This window comes from Muntiacus reevesi, chromosome 2 (assembly GCF_963930625.1).
Source record: "Muntiacus reevesi chromosome 2, mMunRee1.1, whole genome shotgun sequence".
Taxonomy (NCBI): domain Eukaryota; kingdom Metazoa; phylum Chordata; class Mammalia; order Artiodactyla; family Cervidae; genus Muntiacus; species Muntiacus reevesi.
Genome location: NC_089250.1, coordinates 248,090,502 through 248,114,096, shown reverse-complemented (window position 1 = coordinate 248,114,096; position 23,595 = coordinate 248,090,502). Strand labels below are relative to the sequence as shown.

At 44.2% G+C, this 23,595-nt stretch overlaps 3 protein-coding genes across 12 annotated transcripts in view; 1 reads left to right on the top strand and 2 right to left on the bottom strand.

Moving 5' to 3' along the window:
* PRMT7 (protein arginine methyltransferase 7) overlaps positions 1 to 8,518 on the bottom strand; it is a 43,764-nt gene extending 35,246 nt beyond the window's left edge. Inside the window, exons 1-3 of one of the 3 annotated variants that reach the window (XM_065925611.1) lie at positions 8,404 to 8,518; positions 4,893 to 5,070; positions 2,057 to 2,093 (exon numbers count right to left, since the gene is read on the bottom strand). In XM_065925611.1, the coding sequence (XP_065781683.1) occupies positions 2,057 to 2,093; positions 4,893 to 4,987 (132 nt within the window). In that variant the 5' untranslated portion in view covers positions 4,988 to 5,070; positions 8,404 to 8,518. Of the gene's footprint in view, positions 1 to 2,056; positions 2,094 to 4,892; positions 5,071 to 8,301 lie in introns of all 3 variants that reach the window. The other 2 variants (XM_065925612.1, XM_065925613.1) reach the window with 2 other exon arrangements.
* Positions 8,519 to 8,546: 28 nt separating this feature from the next.
* On the top strand, positions 8,547 to 14,570 carry SLC7A6OS (solute carrier family 7 member 6 opposite strand). The gene is made up of 5 exons (XM_065925622.1): positions 8,547 to 8,780; positions 8,909 to 9,190; positions 12,575 to 12,778; positions 13,054 to 13,174; positions 13,895 to 14,570. Exons 1-5 carry the CDS (start codon positions 8,586 to 8,588, stop codon positions 14,023 to 14,025), a joined length of 933 nt encoding a protein of 310 aa, XP_065781694.1. The 5' UTR covers positions 8,547 to 8,585; the 3' UTR covers positions 14,026 to 14,570.
* SLC7A6 (solute carrier family 7 member 6) overlaps positions 9,217 to 23,595 on the bottom strand; it is a 37,277-nt gene continuing 22,898 nt past the window's right edge. For 7 of the 8 annotated variants that reach the window (XM_065925614.1, XM_065925621.1, XM_065925619.1 and 4 more), the window contains 6 exons: positions 23,408 to 23,531; positions 23,107 to 23,210; positions 20,719 to 20,815; positions 18,709 to 18,858; positions 18,401 to 18,584; positions 14,966 to 17,975 (listed from right to left, as the gene is read on the bottom strand). In XM_065925614.1, the coding sequence (XP_065781686.1) occupies positions 17,881 to 17,975; positions 18,401 to 18,584; positions 18,709 to 18,858; positions 20,719 to 20,815; positions 23,107 to 23,210; positions 23,408 to 23,531 (754 nt within the window). In that variant the 3' untranslated portion in view covers positions 14,966 to 17,880. Of the gene's footprint in view, positions 9,422 to 14,965; positions 17,976 to 18,400; positions 18,585 to 18,708; positions 18,859 to 20,718; positions 20,816 to 23,106; positions 23,211 to 23,407; positions 23,532 to 23,595 lie in introns of those variants that run through there. The other variant, XM_065925620.1, reaches the window with a different exon arrangement.

Here is a 23,595-nt window from a genome sequence, read left to right as displayed (position 1 = left end):
AACAACAACAAAATGTAAGGAACCATACAAAAGTACAGAGAAACATGTTTTTCTTGACTGTCACTAACCAGCAACTTCTGACTCCATTTCCTCATGTGTACAACTGGGAAGGGGAGAACAGAAGTTAGAGTTAAATAATGAAGACTTAGGAATGTTCCAGCAAGGAATTTGAAGTTTACCTCAAAGGCAACAAGAGGACACTGAAGGGACACAGAAGAAGGAAAAGAGGGGCCGACACCAGTAAATGAGGGCTGAGCGGACAGTGGGGTTGAAAGAACCATAGAATTTGATGATCAACTACAGGCTTAAATAAGGGAAAGACATCATGTTTCTGGCTTGGCTGACTGGATGGATGACAACGCCATTTGTCCAAATCCTCTGGAAGCTGGGTCAAAAAGGACCCTCTCTGGAGATGACACTAAAAATCAGAGAGGCTCTGGGCATACATACTGAGGAAACCAGATCTGAAAGAGACACATGCACCCCAATGTTCATCGCAGCACTGTTTATAATTGCCAGGACATGGAAGCAACCTAGATGCCCATCAGCAGACGAATGGATAAGGAAGCCGTGGTACATACACACCATGGAATATTACTCAGCCATTAAAAAGAATTCTTTTGAATCAGTTCTAATGAGATGGATGAAACTGGAGCCCATTATACAGAGTGAAGTAAGCCAGAAACATAAAGACCAATACAGTATACTAATGCATATATATGGAATTTAGAAAGATGGTAAAGAAAAAAAAGAAAGAAAGAAAGATGGTAACGATAATCCTATATGCAAAACAGAAAAAGAGACACAGATGTACAGAACAGACTTTTGGACTCTGTGGGAGAAGGCGAGGTGGGATGTTTCGAGAGAACAGCATCGAAACATATATATTATCTGGGGTGAAACAGATCACCAGCCCAGGTTGGATGCATGAGACAAGTGCTCGGGCCTGGTGCACTGGGAAGACCCAGAGGGATTGGGTGGAGGGAGAGGTGGGAGGGGGGATCGGGATGGGGAACACATGTAAATCCATGACTGATTCATGTCAGTGTATGACAAAAACCAGTACAATACTGTAAAGTAATTAGCCTCCAACTAATAAAAAAAAAAGGAAAAAAAAAAGAAAAATCAGAGTGGCTCACAGGCCCCTGAGTTCAACAAGAAGTCAAGAACATTAAACTACAGAGGATTAGTCAAAAGCCAACAATGTTTGTTCCCCATTCTGTAATTCCTCAACAGATCAGCAAAGGCACTCAGATATTTGACAAAAATGAGGGAGGCACCTAGCCCCTGTGGTGTAGTCTGAACACTAATGGTGCTTAAAGAGGCCCTTCTATCGCAGTGTCGCCAAGAAGTAGGCAGTTAATCCGGGCTGGGTGAAAGAGACACTGCCAGCACCACAGCCTTGTGACCAGCCCTGCCATGCGCCCTGATCCTTCTGCCAAGCTCTGCTCAGTTTGTAACCCTGGCCCTGCATCCCTTTCCTTCAAGTCTCCCAATTTCTGAACGATCCAGATGAGGCTGACTAGTTAAGCACTCTGGGAGACCAGGAAATCCTGGGTTGCTAACCATGATGAGACCAGAACTGTAACATAACTCAAACAAAGAGAACTCAGATGAAACAAAAATGAAGGAGAAAAGCTGAAATGTAATTCTGCAGTGAAAGCCAAATACACTTTACAAAATACAGTCTGCAGTGACCTCTAGAGATTCTATTTTAAAATTACAAAGTGACTATTCCAGGTGAAACTGTATTTTTTATCCAGAGATCATGGAGATCAGCTACTATGACCCACTGATTATAAATTCTAATAAATGAGATCTGCAGAGGTCTCATGTTTTCTCCAAGGTCATGCTCAAGTCAGTAACAGAGGAGCAAGAAGGACCCAGACTCATGCTTTCCCAAGCAGTGCACCCTATTGCTGCCTCTCTGCATCATTCTAACAGCTGTGCCTCTGGGGGCAGTTTTTAACCATGTAGTGGAAGGTTTCAAACACCACTTTAAGGTAATAGTTTCAAAAAGATAAATAAATAAATAACAGTTTCCTTTTACACTTACCCTATCTTTGTCATGCAACATATCAGCATAGGATGACCTAAAAAAATTAAAAGACAGGTTAGAAACCTCTGCTAATAATGATAAACATCAACGTATGAGAATATTTACATACATAAATGCACTCCTACATCAGATAGAACAAACATCCTGGTCCATTTTAAACTATTTTAACAGAGCTATAAGCTGTCATTCTCTCATACTGCAGAAAAAAAAAAATCTTAGAGAAACATGTTTATTTTTAGTAAAGAATCTTGGATTGAAACTGCTCTGATAGCTGGCCCTGTCATGGCAATTCCACAGTCCTAGCATACTGATCATGTTACACATAATTTTTTTCCTCAGGAACAACTCAGATGTGTCTAATATTTCACACAGTCTCACATACATTTGTATACAGGGAAAACCAGAGACGGCAGGAACACGGAGGAGGGCAATCGGGGAAAGAGAATCTGTATGCCGGCTGTGTGTGCGAGGGCACTTTCCCTTATGTCATCAGGGACAACTAAGAAGAGCTCACCAAACTACAGAGAAGAGGGCTGCTAATGCATATGCTCTACCACAGTAACACACAAATCTGAAAAATCTCTGGCAGGGTTAGGATAATCCCCAGAATTCAGCAGATTCAGCCCAAAGATGCTTTCTGAGAGTTCCAGGTAAGAGTTAAGGGATTCTCACCAAAGACAGAGTCTCCAGCTTCCGATCAACATCAGAATTAATGGAGAGCTTTTTTTTTTTTTTTTTAACATGAGGGCTTCCTACAATACATGCAAAGAACTTTTGATCCAAAAGATGGAGCCAGAATTTGGAAATCTGCACTTGAACTGGTGCTCCAGGCAACTGTGACACAGGCATTTCATACTCCACATTTTGAAGAGCACTACACCAAAAGCAAACAGTTCTGCTGCTTCTTTGTTTAAATGATTTATCATGGTTTTTAACATGTGAACCTACGTATGAGTGTTTAGTTGAAATCTGGTCCTTTCTACTTTCCTTCACCTCTTAAGGGGCATTTTCACACCCGATCTTCCCTGCCCCATCACTCACCCACTCCTCCCACTCCACTGACATCACTCTCCCTAAACACCAGCAGCTCACTCCCCATCACTAAACAGCCAGGCTTTCTCTGACCCTGCTGGACATTCCCCTTTCTGAAACATTCTCTTCCTTTCTACTCTCTGGCCATCCCCTGCTGGTTGTCTTGCCTCATCAGATATTCCAGGATTCTTTCTTCAGCCTTCTACCTTTCTAATCACACACAATCTCTGAAAGCCTGTAATCTCTTCCAGCTTCAATTCTCACTAATAACTGCAAACTGTCCAGATCCATAATTTACCTGCCCACTGGCATTTCCATCTGGATGGTCAAACCCAGATACTAATCTTCATCTCCCCAACAAGGTAAAATAGATTCATTCCTGTGTTCTCCGTCTAATGGAACTATTTTCCATCCACCTAGTTATTCAAATCAGAAATCTTGGTGCTTCTTGAATTTTCTCTCTCCTTCCATCATTGCACCCAAGAGTTACCAAACTTAGGCTCCCTCAAAGCTTTCTCCACCTCTCTTCACCTCTGCTGTCTCAGCCATAGGGCTGCAATACCTACCCAAATGCCCACAAGTTGTTTGCTCCCTCAAACACTCTTTTTTTTTTTCCCACTCTTTCCACACTGCTATCAGGGAATGTTCCAAAATGCAACCTCATCTTTTTTCTTCCCTATTTAACATCTCAATCACTCAGAAAATAACATCCAAAATACTTACATAATGGGTTTGAGCCTTTATTCTGTACCAAACATTGTACTTCATTCAATCATCAAACAATGGTAAGAAAAGGGTATCATACTATGGGATAAATGTTATTATACTGAGCCATGTACTGTTATATGGTACATGGGGCACATATTACTACTGCGAGGCTCAGAGAAGGTTAGAAGCTTGGCCAATGTCACAGACTTAAGTGGCAAAGCTAGAACTTAAGACAACCTCTTCCAGCATTTTGCTCCCACCAACTACAACATGACCCCTTTTCAGCAGCCTCACTGACCACAGCCCTACCTTTACACCACACTCCAGTTACACTGACCTGCTAGTCATTCCCCAAACTAGTTCATCTGTAAGTCTGCACATAATCCCTGCTGCCTGGAAAGCAATCACCCTCTCTTTAGATTTGGGAAATCATTCAAATTATCACTCTCCCAGCACAGGTGGTTCTTGATGTTTCCATGCCCTTTTGTGCCCATTTCCACCGACCTTCATCTCATGGTGTCATAATTTTTTATATATTTGTCTCTTCCACAAATCTGCATGTTCTCTGAGAACCGGAACCTTATCTTCTTCATTTTGGTATTCACAGCCCTCACACAGTGTTGTATACACTTAATGATTGCTAAATAACAGTAACTCACTGACATACTTTTAAACATCCCTCCAAAGGAAAAAAAATTCACTTTCCCCCACGTTTTCGATTAAAGAGAATTTAACCATATGATAAATGAGTCATCATTTCAGTGACACAATGATTAAATTTCATAAGCTCGTCTATTGCTGTTACTACTACTGAACCCTGGGTCCTCTTTGGTCCACTAGACAAATCCTCTGGGGCTCTGGTATGGCTGCGACACAACATCTGACTCTCCACACAGGTATGACTTTGTGCAACTCCCACACAAACCTACCTAGCTGAGCAGACCTGCTGGTGAGCAACACTGCGCTGGTCAGAAGCACTTGGTGACAATCTATTCCCCACTCAGACTGAATTCCAAGGCATCTGCTTTGAAATCAATGGCCTTACCCAACTACAGTGAACTGTGGGGAAAAAAAACAAAAAAACCCCCGTTACCTTGCAATCTCCTGGTGGTAGTCATAATGTTCATCCTCCTCCAGCCACTCCACAGATCCTGTGGTCGGATTGGCCCGCCCGCAGAAGACTTTCATGATGTCAATCAGCTTCTCAGCTTTAGCAGAAAAAAGCAGTCTTGCCAGCTGACTTCTTGTAGACAAATCTGATCGTCAGAAATCTATTCAAATCATAATGCCCCAAAATGTAGAGGAAAACAAATTTTTAAGACAAGGGAAGGAAAAAAAAAAAAAGGAACTCAAGAAATGGATGAAAATGTCAGAGACACTGAAAATATTTGTTCATCAGAATTTCAATCTTCCCATCAAGAGTTACTTAGTTTTATATTCAGCACACAACATCAAAAATCATTAAGACAAAAATTCAGAAAGCTATCTGGAAACTTCAGCAGGCCTCCATGATTTCAATGGGGTCAAATGAGTCTCAGAGTTGCACCTGAGTACAGCCTCAGGTGAAGGCAGGTGAGAAGAGAAATAAAGCAGAAGAAAGGGCTAGAAGGAAAAGGGAGAACACAGAGACTGGGGTGGTGGTAAAGGAGTGTCAGCAACACTGTCTTAGAATAGTAAACATTTAGTTTAAGGAAATATACAAAGAAACAGTAATTCAAATCAACTAAGTAAACCTCACCTGAGCAAATAAATCATAGCTAATATTCAAACATGAAAAATTCCAAAAATATAACACCAAGCCAAAGAATAAGCAAACCACAGAGTATACACGATTGTATTCATATGAAATTCATAATTATGCAACAGAGCACATAGTCTTCAGGGATCACACCGAAAGCGTAACAGGGAATGATGATAGTGGTTACCTATAGGAATGCAGGGAAAAGGATGGAATCAACAAAGGCCTTCAAAATCAAAGGCCTTCACAGGAGACTTCAAAAGTAATAGTAATTGTTCTTTTTCTAATGATACTGTCATTCTTAGTGCCTCACTATTATGTTATATTATTACGTTATTATATTACTGCTATGTCAATTACTTATCTACTCAGTATTGAATTTTAAAAGCAATTTTAACTTTCTTCGTCTAAAATAAAAAGGCTTCGAATAAATGAAATGTCACCAGATAAATGTCTTATATTGCCACCAGATAAATGTCTTATATGGCCTGTTTCCCACCAAAGATCTATTTCTGAGAGAGAAATACCATGGCTCAAAGTCTGAAGGTACTTCTCAGCAGACATGGCCTCTCACAGTGCCCTCCCTCTTACTATTCAAAAAATAGCAAGTGTTCCACACTTTCCTTCATTTCTTGATAAGCACTGATCCATCATCTGTAAACCATAGAAAGAATGCCTACTCTGCAAGACCCTAAACATTTGTAAGGCATTTTACTGCCCAGAGTTACTCACTTTCTTCTGAAGTCATCTAAACTAAGTAAACACTGAATCCTTATACAAGAGGATGGGGAATGATCTTTTCTGAAAAGACTCAGTCACTAGCCTGGTTGAAAGTAGTCAGTTAGCCCTTCAGCAAAGCTCTACTTCAGTATACCTAGTCTCTAATTTAGTGGTTCTCAAGCTTTCTGACAACGCCAGTAAGAAATCTATTTTACCTTGAGACACAACACACACATGCAATATAAAGTTTCACAAAACAATTACTTAGTCTTCAGGTAGGCAAGACCCTCAGATATAGTCCACTCTATGTAATTTTTATTTGTCATGGAGGTCATAAACCACTAAATTGTTTTAATAACTTACCAAAGGGTTTCAACCTACAGCTTGAAACGCACTGCTAGAATCAGCTCTGCATATCTCATAAGCTAATGTAATTAAAAGGGAGAGTATCTAGAACTACCATAATCTGTAATATGCTTTAGAAAACACTTCCAACAAATGCTGTAGTAGAAAGAAGTTTAAAAGATGGGTAGGATTTAGATGGGGGAAGGGAGGGAGAAAGTACTTCACCAGATTAGAGAGGCTTAAACAATCATGCACAGTGAACCAATAAATTAAGCTGAAGTTCCACTGAACAAGAAGTCAAACACATTGATAGGGTCCATATTGTGGAGACTCCTAAAACCCTTATCCTCTGGTCCATGTGTAATCAATCATGAAGTCAGTTAAAGGTTAAGGGGAAGTACGGTATTGTAATTTATGGAAATCTCTTCTCATCTATGATGTTGCAGAGGCTGTAACTAGGACCACAGTGTCTTTTCAGAACTGTAGAGAAGTCACTGGTTTCATATAAATCTAAATAAATGCTTGAGGACAGAAACTATGTCCTGTAACCTCTCTGGGTGAACACTACATATATTCCACACATGAATCCCCTCATGTATTACTATGACTTGTCCTCTCTCCCAGAAGGAGCCCACAATCTAGATTCAGGATACTCTAATCTCCTCCTCATTCTTCAAGAGCTGTGTGATCACATGGTTATTTACAAGGAGGGGATGGAAATCAACTGCCAAGCCCTAATTGCTTTACTAGTCAGATTTCAGAGTAGACCTCTGGTTCAGTCACTCAAAATTTACTAGGCACCTTCTGTATGCCTAGTACGGCATTAGGACTGGAGGACTACCATAAAGAGAAAGGAGGTTCTTGTCCTCCAAGAATTTATAGATCCTAATGAGAGAAAGAGAGTAAATACAATAATTACAGACTACCTGAGGGCAAGAAAGGAAATGCACAGGGTGCTATGAAAGAGAATAACAAAGTTAAGGAAAGGCTTTCTGAGGAAAACAGCATCTAAGTTGAGGCCTGAAAGATAAGCCAGATTAAAAGCTATGATAGGGTAGTGCTCATATTTCAGGAATCCTTACCCCAACTTTTCCAAGAACAGGACGTAAAATGTCAAGAATTAGGTGCAGAGTTACAAAAGTCTGAGTGACTGAAGCACTTTAAGCAGAAGAAATGAGGGGAGATTAGGCATGTGGGCTTCTGCAAACCGTTGTGCCATGCTGACTTTGGAAAGGTGTTTTGATTTTGTTCTAGATGCACTAAGAGCCACTCAACGGTTTTAAGCAAAGGAGTATCTACGGCGGATGTCTCAAAGAGTCGGACACGACTGAGCGACTGAACAACAAACGGTGGGTGTACGCTTTTACAGAGACTCTCTGACCAATGTGTGGTAAGCAGACTGGTTTCCAACTACTGAGAGCACTGTGTCTGGGAAAGACCAGTGAACCAGAGGACCATGGACCAGTCAGGGTGCGACAGCTGAAGCTCCGAAAGACTGAGGTGCGGGTCTCTGTCGCTGAGGGGAGGCGCCAGGTACTCCCTGGAAGGTGCTCAGTCACAAGCCCAGCTAGAAACAATTACCCGACTGAATGGCAGAGGCAGGGTCCCCCTAGAAACCCGCACTACCGCCGGTCCGGGAGCTCTGAGCCTCCCCATGCGGACTCTAGAAGTTCCTTCGGAGTCCCGAAGAGGTGTGTACCTCAGTGTCCAAGTACGACCAAGGTCGTGGGCTGAGTACGTTTCTGGCTGCATTCGAGCCCTTAACCGCGACCCCACCTTCCCAATCCGTCCAGCGTCTCACCCGACGCGGGAACAGGTCCATTGACTTCTTCCGCCACCGCCATCTTGCCGCGACAGGCGTGCGAGGGCGGGACCTCCCTAGACTCGCAGGGCGTGCCGGGGGCGGGGCCCGGAAGCGGAACTGGAAAGCTCTTCCGTCACACCCAACACAACACATTCCCACAGTGCTCTACGGCAGCCGCTATGGAGGCTGGACGTACAGCTGTGCTCCGGGTGAAGCGGAAGCTCGGCGCAGAGCCCGCCGAGGCTTTGGTCCTCGCTTGTAAACGCCTCCGCTCCAGCGCAGATGAATTGGAAACTCCAAAGACTTCTCCAGAGGGTCTGGAGAGAGCAGCAGAAAATAATGTCTTCCAGTTGGTGGCCACCGTGCGCTCCCAGGTATTGGGCCGGGAAGGGGCCGGTGTGAAAGGGATCTTAGGGTACAGCTGGGGTGCATCCTTATCCGTGACCCTTTCACCAACCCCTGTTTATGCCGCCCCACACCTCTGCTTTTCCCCCAACCCTAGGCGGAGCCAGTCCAGCCGCTCCTGCGGGCCGCCCTGCGCCCGTCCCAGGGCAGCCAGCAGCGTATCCGCCATCATCTCCGTGCCTCTGCTCGGGAGATCCGACAGGAAGGCCGCTACAGAGTAGTCTCTAGCCGCCGATCTTCGGGGATTCCCTCGGACAGCTTGGAGTCCGAGGACGCGTCAGGAACCCCAGAAGCCGCTGACGACGCAAGCTTTCAGCTATTAGATCTGGTCCACGAAGAAGAAGATGCAGAGGTCGCCGCCGCCGCTGTCTCCTGCAAAGTGAGTACAGCCCCGGAGTCGAGCTCTGGGATTCTCTGGACAGATCGTGCGCACAGTTAAAGTCAGCACACAGTTAAAGAGGGTACACGTGGCCTCACTTCAGAGATGGATGATCCATCCAGCTTGATAGCCACAATTTTCAGGTTAGGTTATCCACTCAACAAGTATTTACTCAGCGCCCACTCTGTGCCAGGTATGGTTCTTAGGTTCTGTGGGTACAGCACTGAGGACCTAGCATTCAGGTGGAGAAGAGAAACATCAAACATATAAATTTAGTATCCCATAGTCATATGGGCCATAAAAGGGGCAAAGAAAAGAGGAAAAGCGTGGGCCCATTTTAGTGTCATTTTCACTGAGATGACTTTTGAGTGAAGACTTGAAGGAGGTGAATGGCTGGGCACTGCAGATGTCTTGGGGAAAGGGATTCCATAGTGAGGAGTAAGTGCAGAGACCCAGAAGCCAAATTTGTCTGGTGTTTGCAAGGTCAGTGTGCCTGGAGCCCAGTGAGTTGGGGGAAGATAGTAAGGAATTTTGGAAGAGGGTATCTGCTAGATCCTTTCAAGTCAGTACTTGAAAGGACAGCTTGCCTTTCACCTTGAGATGGGGAATCCCTGGAGATTTTGACCAATGTAAAAATAAAGCCAATGGGAAAACTCATCAAAGGGAGATAAACGGACCAGGCCTGGGTAGCATACCAAGTTTGAGGCAGATTTAGGATTAGAAGCCATCTTCCTCACATTTAATTCAGTGTTACTTTCTACTAATTACATTTTCTAAACTAGTACCTCACTTCCAGAAAACAGTCAACTACATGCAATAAGACCAGAGAAGTAGAAACTTCCCAATCTAAGGTATGCCCTCTCTTGATAAACATTTTTCAAATATCATTCCTTTTAATGGTTTTTGAAGTTTAAAAAATGAAAAAAAAAACACTATTTTTTGGTTATGTTGGGTCTGTGTTGCTGCCTGGGCTTTTCACTAGTTGCAGTGAGTGGGGGCCACCCCCTAGTTGCAGTGAACGATCTTCTCATTGTGGTGGCTTGTCTTGTTGCAGAGCACAGGCTCTAGGGCACATGGGCTTCAGTAGTTGCAGCATGTGGGCTCAGAAGTTGGGCCTCACAGGCTTAGTTACTCCAAGTCATGTGTGATCTTCATGGAACAGGGATTGAACCCATGTCTCCTGCATTGGCAGGCAGGTTCTTTACCACTGAGCCACCAGGGAAGCCCCCAAAAATGAAATTTATATTCAAACTATATCAAGCAAAAAATATTTTAATTAATATTACTAGTATACCTGGACATGATAGCCATCTGTTTTACCAAAACTAATTCCAGACTGTGTCATAAGTTACACATTTTAAAAGTGAACCCATGTTCAGTGGAATCAAGTCAGTTAAATAGCTCATTAAATAATCTAAGAAAAATTAGTAGGTAAGTTAGGAAGGATCTAAACACAGGTTTTCCCGACAATACATTGCAAACTGTAAACACATCAAAAATGTTTGTAGATTAATTATTAAAAAACATAAAACACACTTGAGGTTTTATGCTTACTAGATGACTGGGAAAAGGGTTGTTGATAGCACTGTTGGCGAGGCTGTGATTAAAATTGTACATGATTGTAGTGCTTAAAATTGATGCAAGCTTTACAGTAATATCAGGCATCCTAAAAAGACATTGGAGCCTATTTTTCAAACTATTTTTATTGTTTGCACTCTAAAACCATCCAAAAATCTAAAGAAACTTTAAAATTAGTGATAGCAATCTCACCCCCAGGATTTATCCTAGGGAAATAATTCCACAGAAGCAAATAGCTATGTATTAACAAAAGCTACTGTTGGTATACTAAGTAATTATGTGTCCAGTACTGTGCTAGGTCCATTTTTTTTTTTTTTTACTTTAACTCATTTTATCCTCACAAAAACCATATAAGGTAGGTACTCTTATACTATTACCTCCATTTTCATATGCAAGAAATGACACGTTCATCACAGCGCTGTGTATGGAGACTTAACAGTTATGTATAGAAACTGACATATACAACTGGTTAGACCATTAAATTGGTAACCATGAAGACTGGCAAGATGGAAAAATACCTATGTTTAACAACAGCATGTAGCATAATTAAAAATATAGGTAAACAGACTAGATTTAAATTTTTTTTTTCTTTTATGAAAATAAAGCAAAATAAAAATAAGGGGAGGGGGTGGGTAACTTCCTTGGCAGTACAGTGTTACGATTGCTTGCTTCTATTACAAGGGGTGTGGGTTCAATCCCTGGTCGGGTGTAGCCCCAAAAAATAAAGTGGGAGAAAATGCATTCATTTTACCCCCATCCCAAAGATAACTGGAATAAAACTATTTTATTTTCTATGTCTAGCATTTTTGTTCTGCTAACTTCTGTAAATTTTTAAAAAATATTTAATGGGTGCATAATTTGTTGAACTTAGGTCTGTGGACTTGTGAGTTAGAGTCAGCACTTGTAAACAGCTTTGAGGTTGGTCAGGAGTCTTCAAAACCTAACATGTCTAGTTCTTATTAATTTTGGCACAAGGAAGAATTCTGTTTAGCTTGTAAATGATGTGAACATTGCTGTCCCTCTATCTGCCTTGATCATAGGACACACCCTCTTCCCCCCCATATGGTGTCTGGTTTGAGCTGTACAACTTTCAGTGATGAACCTGTTAAGAGTGACTTGCAGCATGTCCCTCTTGTTTCCAAATTGACCCATGCTACCCTGGACAACACAGCCTCTTGCCACTAGAGCACATCTTACCTGGGCAAGTTCTGTTCTGGGGCAGTACATCTCAAACTATCAGAAAAAGAATTGAGTCCCCTCCTAGTTTGTGAGCAGAAGCAGGATGTCAGTGTGAGCAAGCTAGTGGTGGGTGATGGATGGTACTAGTCACCAGGTACTAGTCCAAGAGACGCCCTTAGGCCCCTAGAGGTGGCCACACAAAATACAGACCCATTTGAGGGTTAACCGTAGGGGTGCTGCAGTGGGCCTGTGGATCTCCAAGGGGAGAACGTCATACCAAAGGAATTGAGAGAAGATCTGCATAAGTAGAGCCTGGGGTGAGATGAACCACTTGTGCTGGCTCTCCCCTTCCTCTAGTATTCCTGTGGGCTCCCTTGTGTCAACCCACAGAAGAGTAGGAAACTATCTTGTAAGCTTTTCCCTTAAAAGTACTACTAAGCATTAATTTTATAGAGACTTTTTTTTTTTTTTATTTCATAGATAAGTGAAGAGAGACTAGTTGGCCATGGGCATCTTGAATTCCACATAGAATTGCAGGAAGGCTTCCTTCACCAAGTTCTTAGGTTCCTCCCCTTGGGACATTCATGTTTTAGGTTATGCATGTATCATCTGCTGTTCTCTTTACAGAAATCTGACCCTGATGTGATCCTCTGCAACTGTGTCAAGTTGATCCGTGAGGGGTTGAATGTATCTCAATATGGACCAAGTTCTGGGCATCAGAAGGAACAAAAGGATGACTTTGTGTATGACATTTACTATTTGGAAAGGGCGACTCCAGGATGGATTGAGAACATCCTCTCTGTGCAGCCCTACAGCCACGAGTGGGAGTTGGTAAGGGGCCCCATGAGGCAGCCTAAGCTTATTACCCAGTCACATGCTTTCTCTCCCTAGGTTCTATTCCTGATCATTGTTCTTACCCTTGCTTAAAAGGAAAAGTTTATGATAAATGCCTGAGGTTACTATACCCACTAGCAGACTGCTGCATTTTCTCTTTTTCACACATCACCCTTAAATGATGTCTCTCCAAGTTGGTCTGCTAATAGCTTCCCTCAGAGCATACCTTTAGAGGTTTTAACTTACACTCATGTTTGTGTTGAGATGTGCAGGTGAATGATGACCAACAACCAGAGGACATTTATGATGATGATGATGATGAAAACAGTGAGAATAATTGGCGCAATGAGTACCCAGAGGAGGAGAACAGTGATGAAGATGAAGATTCCAGAGGTAGGTAATAGCAGACCTGGTTGGGGAGGGATTGATGGGATCTGGGACTGAGGTGTGAGCAAGATTGACAAGTATATCTTAGCTGGTTTTCCTTTTCTGCCATTTGAGCTCCACTAGTTCAACCGCGAGCTGTAGGAGATGCAAGGACCAGTATTTCCATGGGGGCTGCTAGAGGTATAATGTCAGTCAGGCCTGGGTTCAAATCCTTAGTTCTGTCATTGCCTCCCAACAGTCCTTTTCCCTTCTACTCTGAATAAAGTCCTAGAGAGGGTCATGAGTAGGAGTAGTCCCAGGGTTTTCTTAGGTACTTGTAAATTGTTGCATTTACAAGTATAACAACACAGACTTGGTACCTCGGGGAAGAGAAAGGAAGAATGCTCTGGCACCACAGTTCCTTGAATTGCTTAGTGTTTGGTAACGGAGGAACGATTCAAGTATGGAATATTCTACTGGGGAAGTGGCAAGGAACAAAATTAGATTTGCAATATGACTACAACTGTTAATAATTTTAAAAAAGTCCCATACTTAGGGGAGAAATGATGAAACACTCCAATGTTAAAGGGCTTGGTTTACATGGTAAGAATTTTATTGCTTTTTTTTTAATTGTTCTATATTCTAGCAAGTATTTTATGATACAAAACTTTTTTGAGAAAGGAAGGGACTTTTGTGGTCATTTAGAAAACCATACAATTAAAGCCCATTCCTATTATCTTACTCTAGGCTCTGACAATTACAGCAGCGTCAGTGAAGAAGAAAGAGACAACAGCAGACCACCAATGTGGAGCAAATACCCTTTGGATGTACAGAAGGAGTTTGGCTATGACAGCCCCCATGACCTCGATTCAGACTGATGATCTGTGATAACCATGAGGTTCTACTACAAGCCCCTGGGGGATCTGTGACTGCAGGGTCTGCCACAGTAGTTAGCATCCTCCTAGCCTAACATGGGGAAAGAAAAAGCATATCCACTAACACCATTCCACCACAGGAAAAACATGCACTAAGGGAATGTCTTTTCTACTCTCTGTAGGGCCTGTTTATCTTGATCAAAATCAACCCTACAGTCCACAGGGGGGAAATGCTATAAAAGCGAAGCTTCCTGGCCCAGGCATTTTCCCAGCATTCCCATTCTCTTCCTACGCTGAAACCAGTTAAGTGGAAGAGTCTCATTTTATCAGCACTAAGACTGGGTTTTTCCAGGTTACCTGCCTCTAGTAAAAGCCAGTTTCTTTTGATAGAGGGATTCTAGAAAGGCTGCAGTGAGTCCCTTGTAGTGGCACAGACTGGACTCTGATAACATTTGTAAAGATTGCCTGCTTCCTCTGGCAGTGGTGCCAAGGAACAGGGTATGTATAATGTATTTAATAAAAACTTTGAACATTGGGAGCAAGTAAAATCTGTCTTACATGTTTTCCCACCATATTCCCTGGCTTCCCCAACACCTGCCAAAAGGGAGTGAGAAGTTTCAAACACTGAGGACTTAAAGCAAGTGAGGAAAAGCAAAGCACATCCTAAACTTGGCTTTCCACCGAGAAATGTTTTAACTAGTCACAGCGGTCACCAAAAACAAACTGCTGTCAACAGGACCAATATTGTTACCAAAACTGGTATCTCTTGTAAGCAAACTCTGTCCCTACTCCTTTCCAAACCACAAATGCCTTAACTCTGACTAAGATGGCATTTATTCTGTGATGACAAATATGTTCTCTATCTGCACTGTGCAAGAGTAGCCATTAGCTACATATGGCTATTGAGCATGTGAAATGTGATTATTGCAGTGGAGGAACTGAATACTTTTTTTCCCCATTTATTTATATTAGTTGGAGGCTAATTACTTTACAATATTGTAGTGACTACTTTAACTAGCTCTTTATGGCTAGTAGCTACCATATTGCTCAGGTCTAGGGAAACAATACACAGAACCTTTGATTCAAGGTGTGCCCTCTTGCCCTGGGGCACAGACTTACTCTCACATGGGAAGATAAACAAGAAGATGTCTTCCTGCCCATTCTAAGATTTCATAAGCATTTCTACTTTTCTATCCTACCTCCATCCATTTCAGTTTATATTTTTTGTACAACTTTGCCTATATTCTTATCTACATGAAGTTGTTAAACCTCCTAAAGTGACTCACTTCTGTCCTACTCTTGCAGTTATAAAACCAACAGACAGACTTGGTTTCCTATCCTAAGTATCCACTAAGGTGCAGTTCAGTGCTGCAAGTAACAGGGAACAACCTCCAAGTTTAATACCAGTCATCTCAGTCTTCTGCAGGCATAGAAGCAAAGGATTGAAAACCACTCTGCTATTATAACATGCTCACTGCTCTTACGTACTCATTAAAGTTTGCCAATATTAAAGGGCTGACAGCTTCACAAACTGTACCCACTGCAGAAGGGATTAACACACCACGAGAAGGACTGAAGGAGATAAACAACAAAGACCTCGAAGAAATTAATTATACTACAAAGCTGTAGTGCTGTAGGGAGTCTCTGGCTTCCCTCCCTCAGAAAGGTTCCTGGGAGAAGTCTGTATCCAACACAGAGGGGAAGAACATGGTCACCATCCAGTAATGAGGGGGTGACCTGGCTCACTAAGCAAGTATGAGGGAGCCTAGAGCGTGAGGCCCTTGCTTCCCTAGCAGCCACTGGGAGACAAGTTCCTGAGATAAGCTGGTCATTTACTTCAGTGAAGAAAATTAAAGCATGGGTGGGGGATCCTTCAAGACAAGCATACTTGACTTGAAGGATTAGCTCCAGAGGATCCCTGGGATAGGTGCCAGCTTGGGTCAGACAGGAGTCATGTTTACATAGCCCGGGCAAGTCAGCCTTTGCAAAAGACTCCCTGTTGTCAGGCAAATCCACAACCCATGACAGGAGGAATGTGCTCCTGTGTTCTCACAGAGGCATACCCTGAACCAAAAGCAGCTGTGAGCATGCTCCCCTAAATTGCCTTAATTGAACAAGTATGACCAAGGTCACTCCCTTGTCTGTAGCTAGGGCCAGTATGGTGGAGAAGAATGATCAGAAAGGTAGATTGCCTCATAGTTCCTGTCTTTATCATTGCTTGATTTCAAAACCTAAAGGACAAGAACCCCATGGGGGCATACCAAGCCAGCAGGTTCTTCTGGGTCCAGGATGAGTTTCTGAAAGCAACACTGAATGGCTGTCCAATCCAATGCAGCCTGGCGGCCCATGAAGGAACATCCATTAGGTCAGATGTACCACTCTGGCCACACCTGGGTGCTAAAGCGCAGCCTGAGCACCAGAATTAATTGCTTATCGTGAGTCTGCTGAAGAGCCAGGTGGAGGTGGAAGCAGCTTTATTCCAGAGTCGTCACTGATGTCCACAGGGAGAAAACAAGTTCCCACAAGTACCAAGCTCTTCCTGAGACTGCAGCCCCCCAAACCTCAGGCAAGGGGAGGCAGGCAGAAGAGGAGTGCACTGTCCCGATGACCCACACCACAGTGGCTCAGAGTGTAAACAAAGTCTGGTGTCAGGGACAAGGAGGAGGATACAGCCTGATGTGAGGTTTCCACGAAAATGACCACTTCTAGCACCACAGTGGGCTTGCACGGGTCTGCACAGCAGCCCCTCATGGCAGCCCTTACAGAGAGGAACAACTTACTTGTCAGCTTGGGTCCCGGAAATGGCCTCTAAGCCATTGACAGCTGAAAGAATGCAAGTGATTCACCTGAATCCTAGGACAGTTTGTGCCTTCTTAGACTTCATACCAGAAACTGGGGATTTGCATTTTGCCAACTAGAGCAAAGAAGTAAGGTCTCAAGTAAAATAAAGGATTAGCTTTCAACGTAGCAGTTTTACCAGGCTTCTGACTCTGGCATCTGTTCATCTGTCCTTGCTGGACTTGAGCCAGCTGACTGGTAACATGTGACCTATGTACATACTGAAGTGTAACCAGTACATGAGTAAAAAAAATGTTTACAGTTCACCTCTGCAGGTAAGACTCAACAGAAGACTGTGCTAAAACTAAGCAAAAAAATCTGCGGTCAGAGTCTGACCAACCACCACATAGATACCTCTAAGGTCAGAGGGACTCATTTTGGGGTACTTTCAATTTTTAAATACAATCAGCCTATTACAACCTGAAAATTAACGAAGACCAATGCTTTGCTGGAACTGGTGTTCTGGATTAAATAATATCAATAAATAATGGAAGACAACCATCTCCCCAAGGAAGGATTCTGAGCCAGAGGAAGAAATGGTAGCATTTCACACCTCTAAAGTCAGGTGCTTGGACCTGGTCAGAGGAAAACTTCCCATAGAGCAGCCCCTTCAGAGAAACTCCTGGTTCAAACGTCAAATTCAGAAACCAACAGCCCCAGCTGTTAACCTAGCACTCCCTCTTCCCCCAGTGCAACTCACCAAGTAAGTGTTTGGAAGGGCTGCACCTACTCGCCAGAACAAAACTGAACCACCATTCCCCTACTGCCCAAGTCCTCTCCCACCAGCACCCTCTGAAGTCCCCACCTTCAGGCTGGCCGCAGACCCTGAGATTCCTACCATAGCTTACCGATGAGAGTGAACACCTGAGCAGGCCATCAGCCCTGATCCCCCTTACATAATGTGGGCCAACAGCCCTTTAGCACAAGAGGGTTGAGTCCACACAGTCTTGTAATCTGGACTTTGGTGGCTGCGGCCACAGGTAGCAGCCCTGCAGGCCTTGGGGATATCACCTCTGGCCTCTACTCAGTTTTCCTCTCGACCTGTCTCTCTTCAGCTACATCTAGCTCAGTCAGGACGCAAAAGCAAAGCTTCTGGGTGACTTTGGTGATAGCAGCTAAATGAAAACAGAGAAGAGAATTTAGCAAACTGTTATTCAGTGACAGAATGACAGCCCCAATCTAAACAACACAAGGCTGACTGAAGTACATGGTTCCTCCCACCTTTCCCCTAGGCACCCTGTGCCAGGCTCACCCCCAGCAAACCTCACTGTTCTCTACTCCATACCCAACCAGAAGGTCTGATGCATGACTCCTTGTCTTGCTACATGGACTGCACTTTCAGGGAGGGGGTGTTTAACCCCAAAACAGGACTCTAAAGTTAGAATTAAAGTGATCATGTCAAGATCAAAAGGGGCAGCCAGGTCTCCAGCATATCACTAGTAAGGGGAAGCCATTAGCCATCACACCCACCTGTGCACACATCTTTGTATACACACACACACAAACACAGCCAGTGTGTAATAGGCAAAGAGAAGCTCACCAAGGACATTCCGAATAAAGAGTGGCCTCCGAGACTCTGGCAGATAAACACCCAGGAAGTAGACGGGGACCCCAGAGAGGGTGATTCCAATGCCAATGAGAGAATTGATGGTGTCACTGAAGAGGGGCACAATCACCAGAAACAAGGAGCATATGCAGAACACGATGGGAAAAAACAGGCTCAGCTGAAATGAAGAGAGGTGAGATGTTAGGTAAAGTGTGATGAGGGAATGGGAAAATGGGGAATGGGACAGGGGGAAGACCTTGGAGAGATGGCCCACCCCTCCTGGTCTGCCCAGAGTCACTGACCTTGAGAGGTCGTGGCCGATCAGGCTCCTTCCAGCGAAGGCAGAGCTGTCCAGCGACAGAGAGGCCCACAAAGAACCAGTAGCTGAAGCTGAAGTAGTTGATGAGCAGGAAAACATCCTCCACAGTGAGGTAGATAAGTGTCATGGTGCACTGGAGGGGAAAGAGTAGGGGGAAGAGGAGTGGGCACTGTTACCACCCAGCCACCCAGACTCCATCACTCAACAGTCAGCACCAGATCGGCTGAGAACTGACTCAGCTTCACCAATGACCTCCAGCTCTTTTCAGTGACCCCCTTGGCATCAGATAAGTCCATTCTCCAGACTGGCCTTCCCGCCTTCCTCTGTTGGGGGCTCTTCCTGCATTCAATGCCTCCCTTCTTTTCACATGCACTTCAGTAACAAACTAGACTCCTTTCCTCTTCTGATGGCAGACAGTGAGGCCCTCCTCACTGTGATGCAAGAGCCTCAACATGAATCACCCAGTGCCCTCTGAGACTGTCATACATGGGTCCCAACTACCTGGCTGAAAGAGGAGGAAGTGTCTCCAGAACCACCCTGGGAAGAAGTATAACAGGATTTGCCCTCTGGAACAAAAGAGTTCTGGAAGACAGGTGTAAGGGACTATAGAGTCTGAAGAGGTGGTTAGATTTGCTTTAACTTCAAGGATATGGAGTTCCCTCTACCCATCTTTTCACCAGATTATCAACAAAAAAGACTGAAAACAAAAAGCCCGTTCTAAAAAAAAAGAGCCCGTTCTAGAGAAAGATGGAGACCCAACACTGAGAGGAGAAAAGTAGGGTGCAAGGTGATTAAGTTAAAAGCTATGATGTCAGATTGCCTTAAATTTATAAACTTAGTGCTATCCCAATCAGTATATTGAGGACATTTTTTAATTTTGATAAAATGATACCACAGTTTATCAAGACAAATAAACAAATAGGTGAGAACTGCCATGAAAATTTCAGGGGGAGAGGGGAACTGAAGAAGGACCCTCAGCCCCACTTTAGTTCTCAAATATTCAGTATAAAGCTAAATAAGGAAGTTTGGTGCTGATGGAAGGAAGAATTGAGATGATTATACATTTAAGGGGCAAATCGCTGTGCATGACACATAAGAAGCACACTAAAAAAATCATCTATTTTTATATGATAAAAATGTGAACAATTCGGGGACTTCCCTAGCAGCCCAGAGGTTAGGATGCTGCACTTTCACTGCAGGGGGCACAGGTTTGCTTCCTGGTCCAGGAACTAAGATCTCGTATGCTACAAGGCTCTGCAAAAAAAAAATCCTAAAAAAATTTTTTTTAATTTGTTTGAAAAATGTAGAAAAATGGACTATTCAATAAGTGATATTGGTATAGTTGGCTAGCCATGTGAGAAAAAAAATTAAGTAAATCTCTTCCTCATTCCATTCACCAAATATAAACTCCAGATGAATACAAAAAAAGTAATAAAACCATTAAAAAAAAGAAACTAAATGATAAAAACAATGAACTATATTTCAAATCTTGCTACCCTTTGCATCTAATAATACCTCAGTGCAAATTATAAAATGACAGTTCTTCTTCAGGACTCCTTCCATCTGTCAGAATACTTCATCATTCACTAATTTTGTTGAAAGAAAACACTTTAATGTCATCTACTATATAGAAATCTATCATGCCTATGATATGAACAGAGGCTCCTAGGGTAGCTGGGGTACACTGGCCTGGATTTCTAAGTATAATTTAAAAAATAAAAATGAGGAGCTAGAAAGAGCAGGAGGAGGAAAAAGAAGCCACTGACAGAAGAGATAGATAAATCTGACTGATTCACTTTTATATTCTTTAGTAGCATTTGCCTTCTCTATGTTTTACTTTTACATTTTTAAAAATTGTGGGAAAAAGAAACACTGAGAGGCTCAGGAAGTACCCCAAGAAGCTAGTATACCTCCCACCAACCAGTCCTCTCATAGACTCAGCAGGAGCACCACACAGGTATGTCCAATGCCCACACTCCCCAGCACAGCTTACGTTAAACAATAAAGCAGGGATAGGTGTGAAACGCTCAACGTGGATCATGGACAGGAGGTCTGGGAGGTGGCCCTCACGGGAGCCCACAAAAAACAACCTGGAAGGACAAGAAATGTGTCAGGAGGATTCTTATACTGTCATGCAGCCACACTCCTCACTCAAACTAGGCTCAGCCAGACCCAGAAGCCAGCAGTGGGCAGTCTCTCAGGATCCTCCCATGTTCTCTATGCATGACCAAGCCAACCTTCACCTCCTTTATCCATGGATATCCCCACCATAAGCCATGACCCACTCTTACCCACTGACACTCCCATGCCTCTGCTATGCAACTCGCCATCACCCAACTGATACCTTACCCTGCCATCACCCACTGGCACCCCAATCCACTCCCCTGGGGTACCCTACTCTGGCACCCCACAGACTGCCTGCTTAACAGAACGGCTTTTTAAAGAAGGGCAGCCAGACTTCTGATTGTCTGACCTCTGTTCATCTTCCCTGAGCTCCTGATACATAAAAGGTCAGGGAGAGCCTGGGGCTCAAAGAGACAACTCAAGCTTCCTCTCTGCATTTAAAGAGCTCCGCTGATTGGAAATAGAGCAGCAAAGTGAGAGCGTCCAGGTAGTCAGCAACATCATGGTGCACACAGCACCTGGCGTGGGGTGGGCTGGGGAGCAAAAAACTCCCCAAGAGATGACCACATCTGCGCTGGGAAGAAGAGCTGGGGTTTTCCAGAAGATAAGTGTTGGGTGGGGACACGACACAGGCACAGGCAAAAGAGGTTTAGAGGCAATGAGAGGGTGTAGCCTCTTTGAAGGTTGATACTAGAATGCCCATAGTTCCAGGATAAGGTATGTGAGGAGTGTGCAGGGAAGAACTTGCTTATGAGGCCGCGCTGTGGACACTGAACTAACACCAAGAGCCAGCAGTGGCTCTAAAGTAAGGGCTTGACCAGACTTGACAGAGAGACTCTGGTGGCACCACTGAGGCCAACCAAAGCAGGCAGAGGCCAGGGTGTGGGGGAGGCCAGACAAGAAGGTCATCTGGGGCAACAGTCCCACAAGAGAGGGGGCCAGGGTGTGGGGGAGGCCAGACAAGAAGGTCATCTGGGGCAACAGTCCCACAAGAGAGGGGGCCTGAATGAGGGTGGACACCTGGTGGAGGACAAATCTGGTGGTCTTCTGTGCCTGCGTGTGTATTTGAGGCTGGGAAATGAGGGTGGACACCAAGGAAAAAATCAAGAGGCCAAGAGGCTGGGAATTCCCTGTGGTGCAGTGGTTAAGACTTTGGGCTTTCCCTGCTGAGGGCCCAGGTTCAATCTCTGGGTGGGAAACTAAGATCCTACAAACTGTGTGGCACGCTCCCTCTACTGAAAAGACAAAAAGAGGCCAAGTAAGGAGGACTTGAACAGGTAGAGCACATGTTAAGTCTGAGATACTTATGGGCCATCCAGGTGGAGCCACAGGAGCTGCTGGTATCATCTAGAAGAGTGTCAGAGGTTCACAAGGCGAGTATCTGTACTGAAGCAGAGAAGCAGTACAGCAGGTGGAATGCGGGAGAGGACGTGCAAGTGAGGCAAAGGCATCAAGTACAAAGCATAAGACAGCAGAATGGGTAAGAGAGTGAAGAAGGTAACACGGGCGGAAACAGTTGTGCATTATCTTGACACGGCTGCAGTCCACTTTATGTGCAGGTCCACATTCTTATGCTGAGTCCCCTACCTTCATCCTGCCAATGCCACAAGATGGCTCAGAATGTGCCTACTACCTAAGTATTCGGGGGCAACTGGCAGAACCAGAACCTGGGAATCCTGGGATCAGGTAACAGAATCAGCCTGGAAAGGCAGAATCAGTTCTCTCTCTGAAACAACAGTGCTCTAACAGGTAAGTCTCTGTGTGGGAAAGAGAGCTGGAGCCTATGTGTTGGCCTCAGTGTTTTCTATAACGTGAGGGGCAGAGTCGTCCTGTACCAGTCCAGGTACACAGCAAGTGCTCAATAATTATTCATCACAAGAATGAATCTTAATAAATGAAAAAAAAAAAAAAAGAATGAATCCTGTGCTAGGCCTGCAGCACAATCCACAGGAACAAAGAGTCTGGTCCCCAACAGGATGGCTACTGTCTTAAGCTACTGCCTTCCTCCCTTGACCTCTTACCAACCTGTCCTCACCTCAGGTGAAAATGTGAGCTCCCAGCATACAAATGTTTGCACAAAGGCAAGTACACGTGTGCACACCCACATACACAACACAGAGCACTAACCACTACACGATCGCATATACACTCTGCAAATCCAAGAGACAGAGAAGGGAAAGCGGCTCCGATGGACTCACCTAGACCCTCAGAGAACTAAATACTGTGGTGTGTTATAGGCGAAGCAGAGACACAGTACCTTGATGAAGCGAAGATAGACGCATTGAGGCCCCCAAAACAGGACAGGGCGACAGCAATGGGAATGGTCCAGCTAAACATGCCAAATGTCTGGTCAGCAAATGTCTGGGGACAGAGCACAGAAGGGCACTCAGCACAGGACAGAGTGTCCACAGCTTCCTGAAGCTCTCAGGACAAATGCCATCACTGCTGCAAACCTCACCCTCAGGCCCAGACCCACCACCTGGAGTGGCTGCAGAAACAGAAGATTCAGCCATTCAGTATCAGAAGATGACAAGCAGATGGGATCCCAGGAGACTCACCACAGCCACAGCATCACTGGCAAGGACATCAGAAATGCTCAGCACTGTGTAATAGGCCACGTTGGTCAGGATGTAGATGAGTGTCACAATTGGCATAGAAATCCCAATGGCCAGAGGCAAATTTCTGTCAAACAAATGAGACAGGACTACCTGGAGCCGGCCTCTCCTTGAGGGTCAGGGCTACCCAG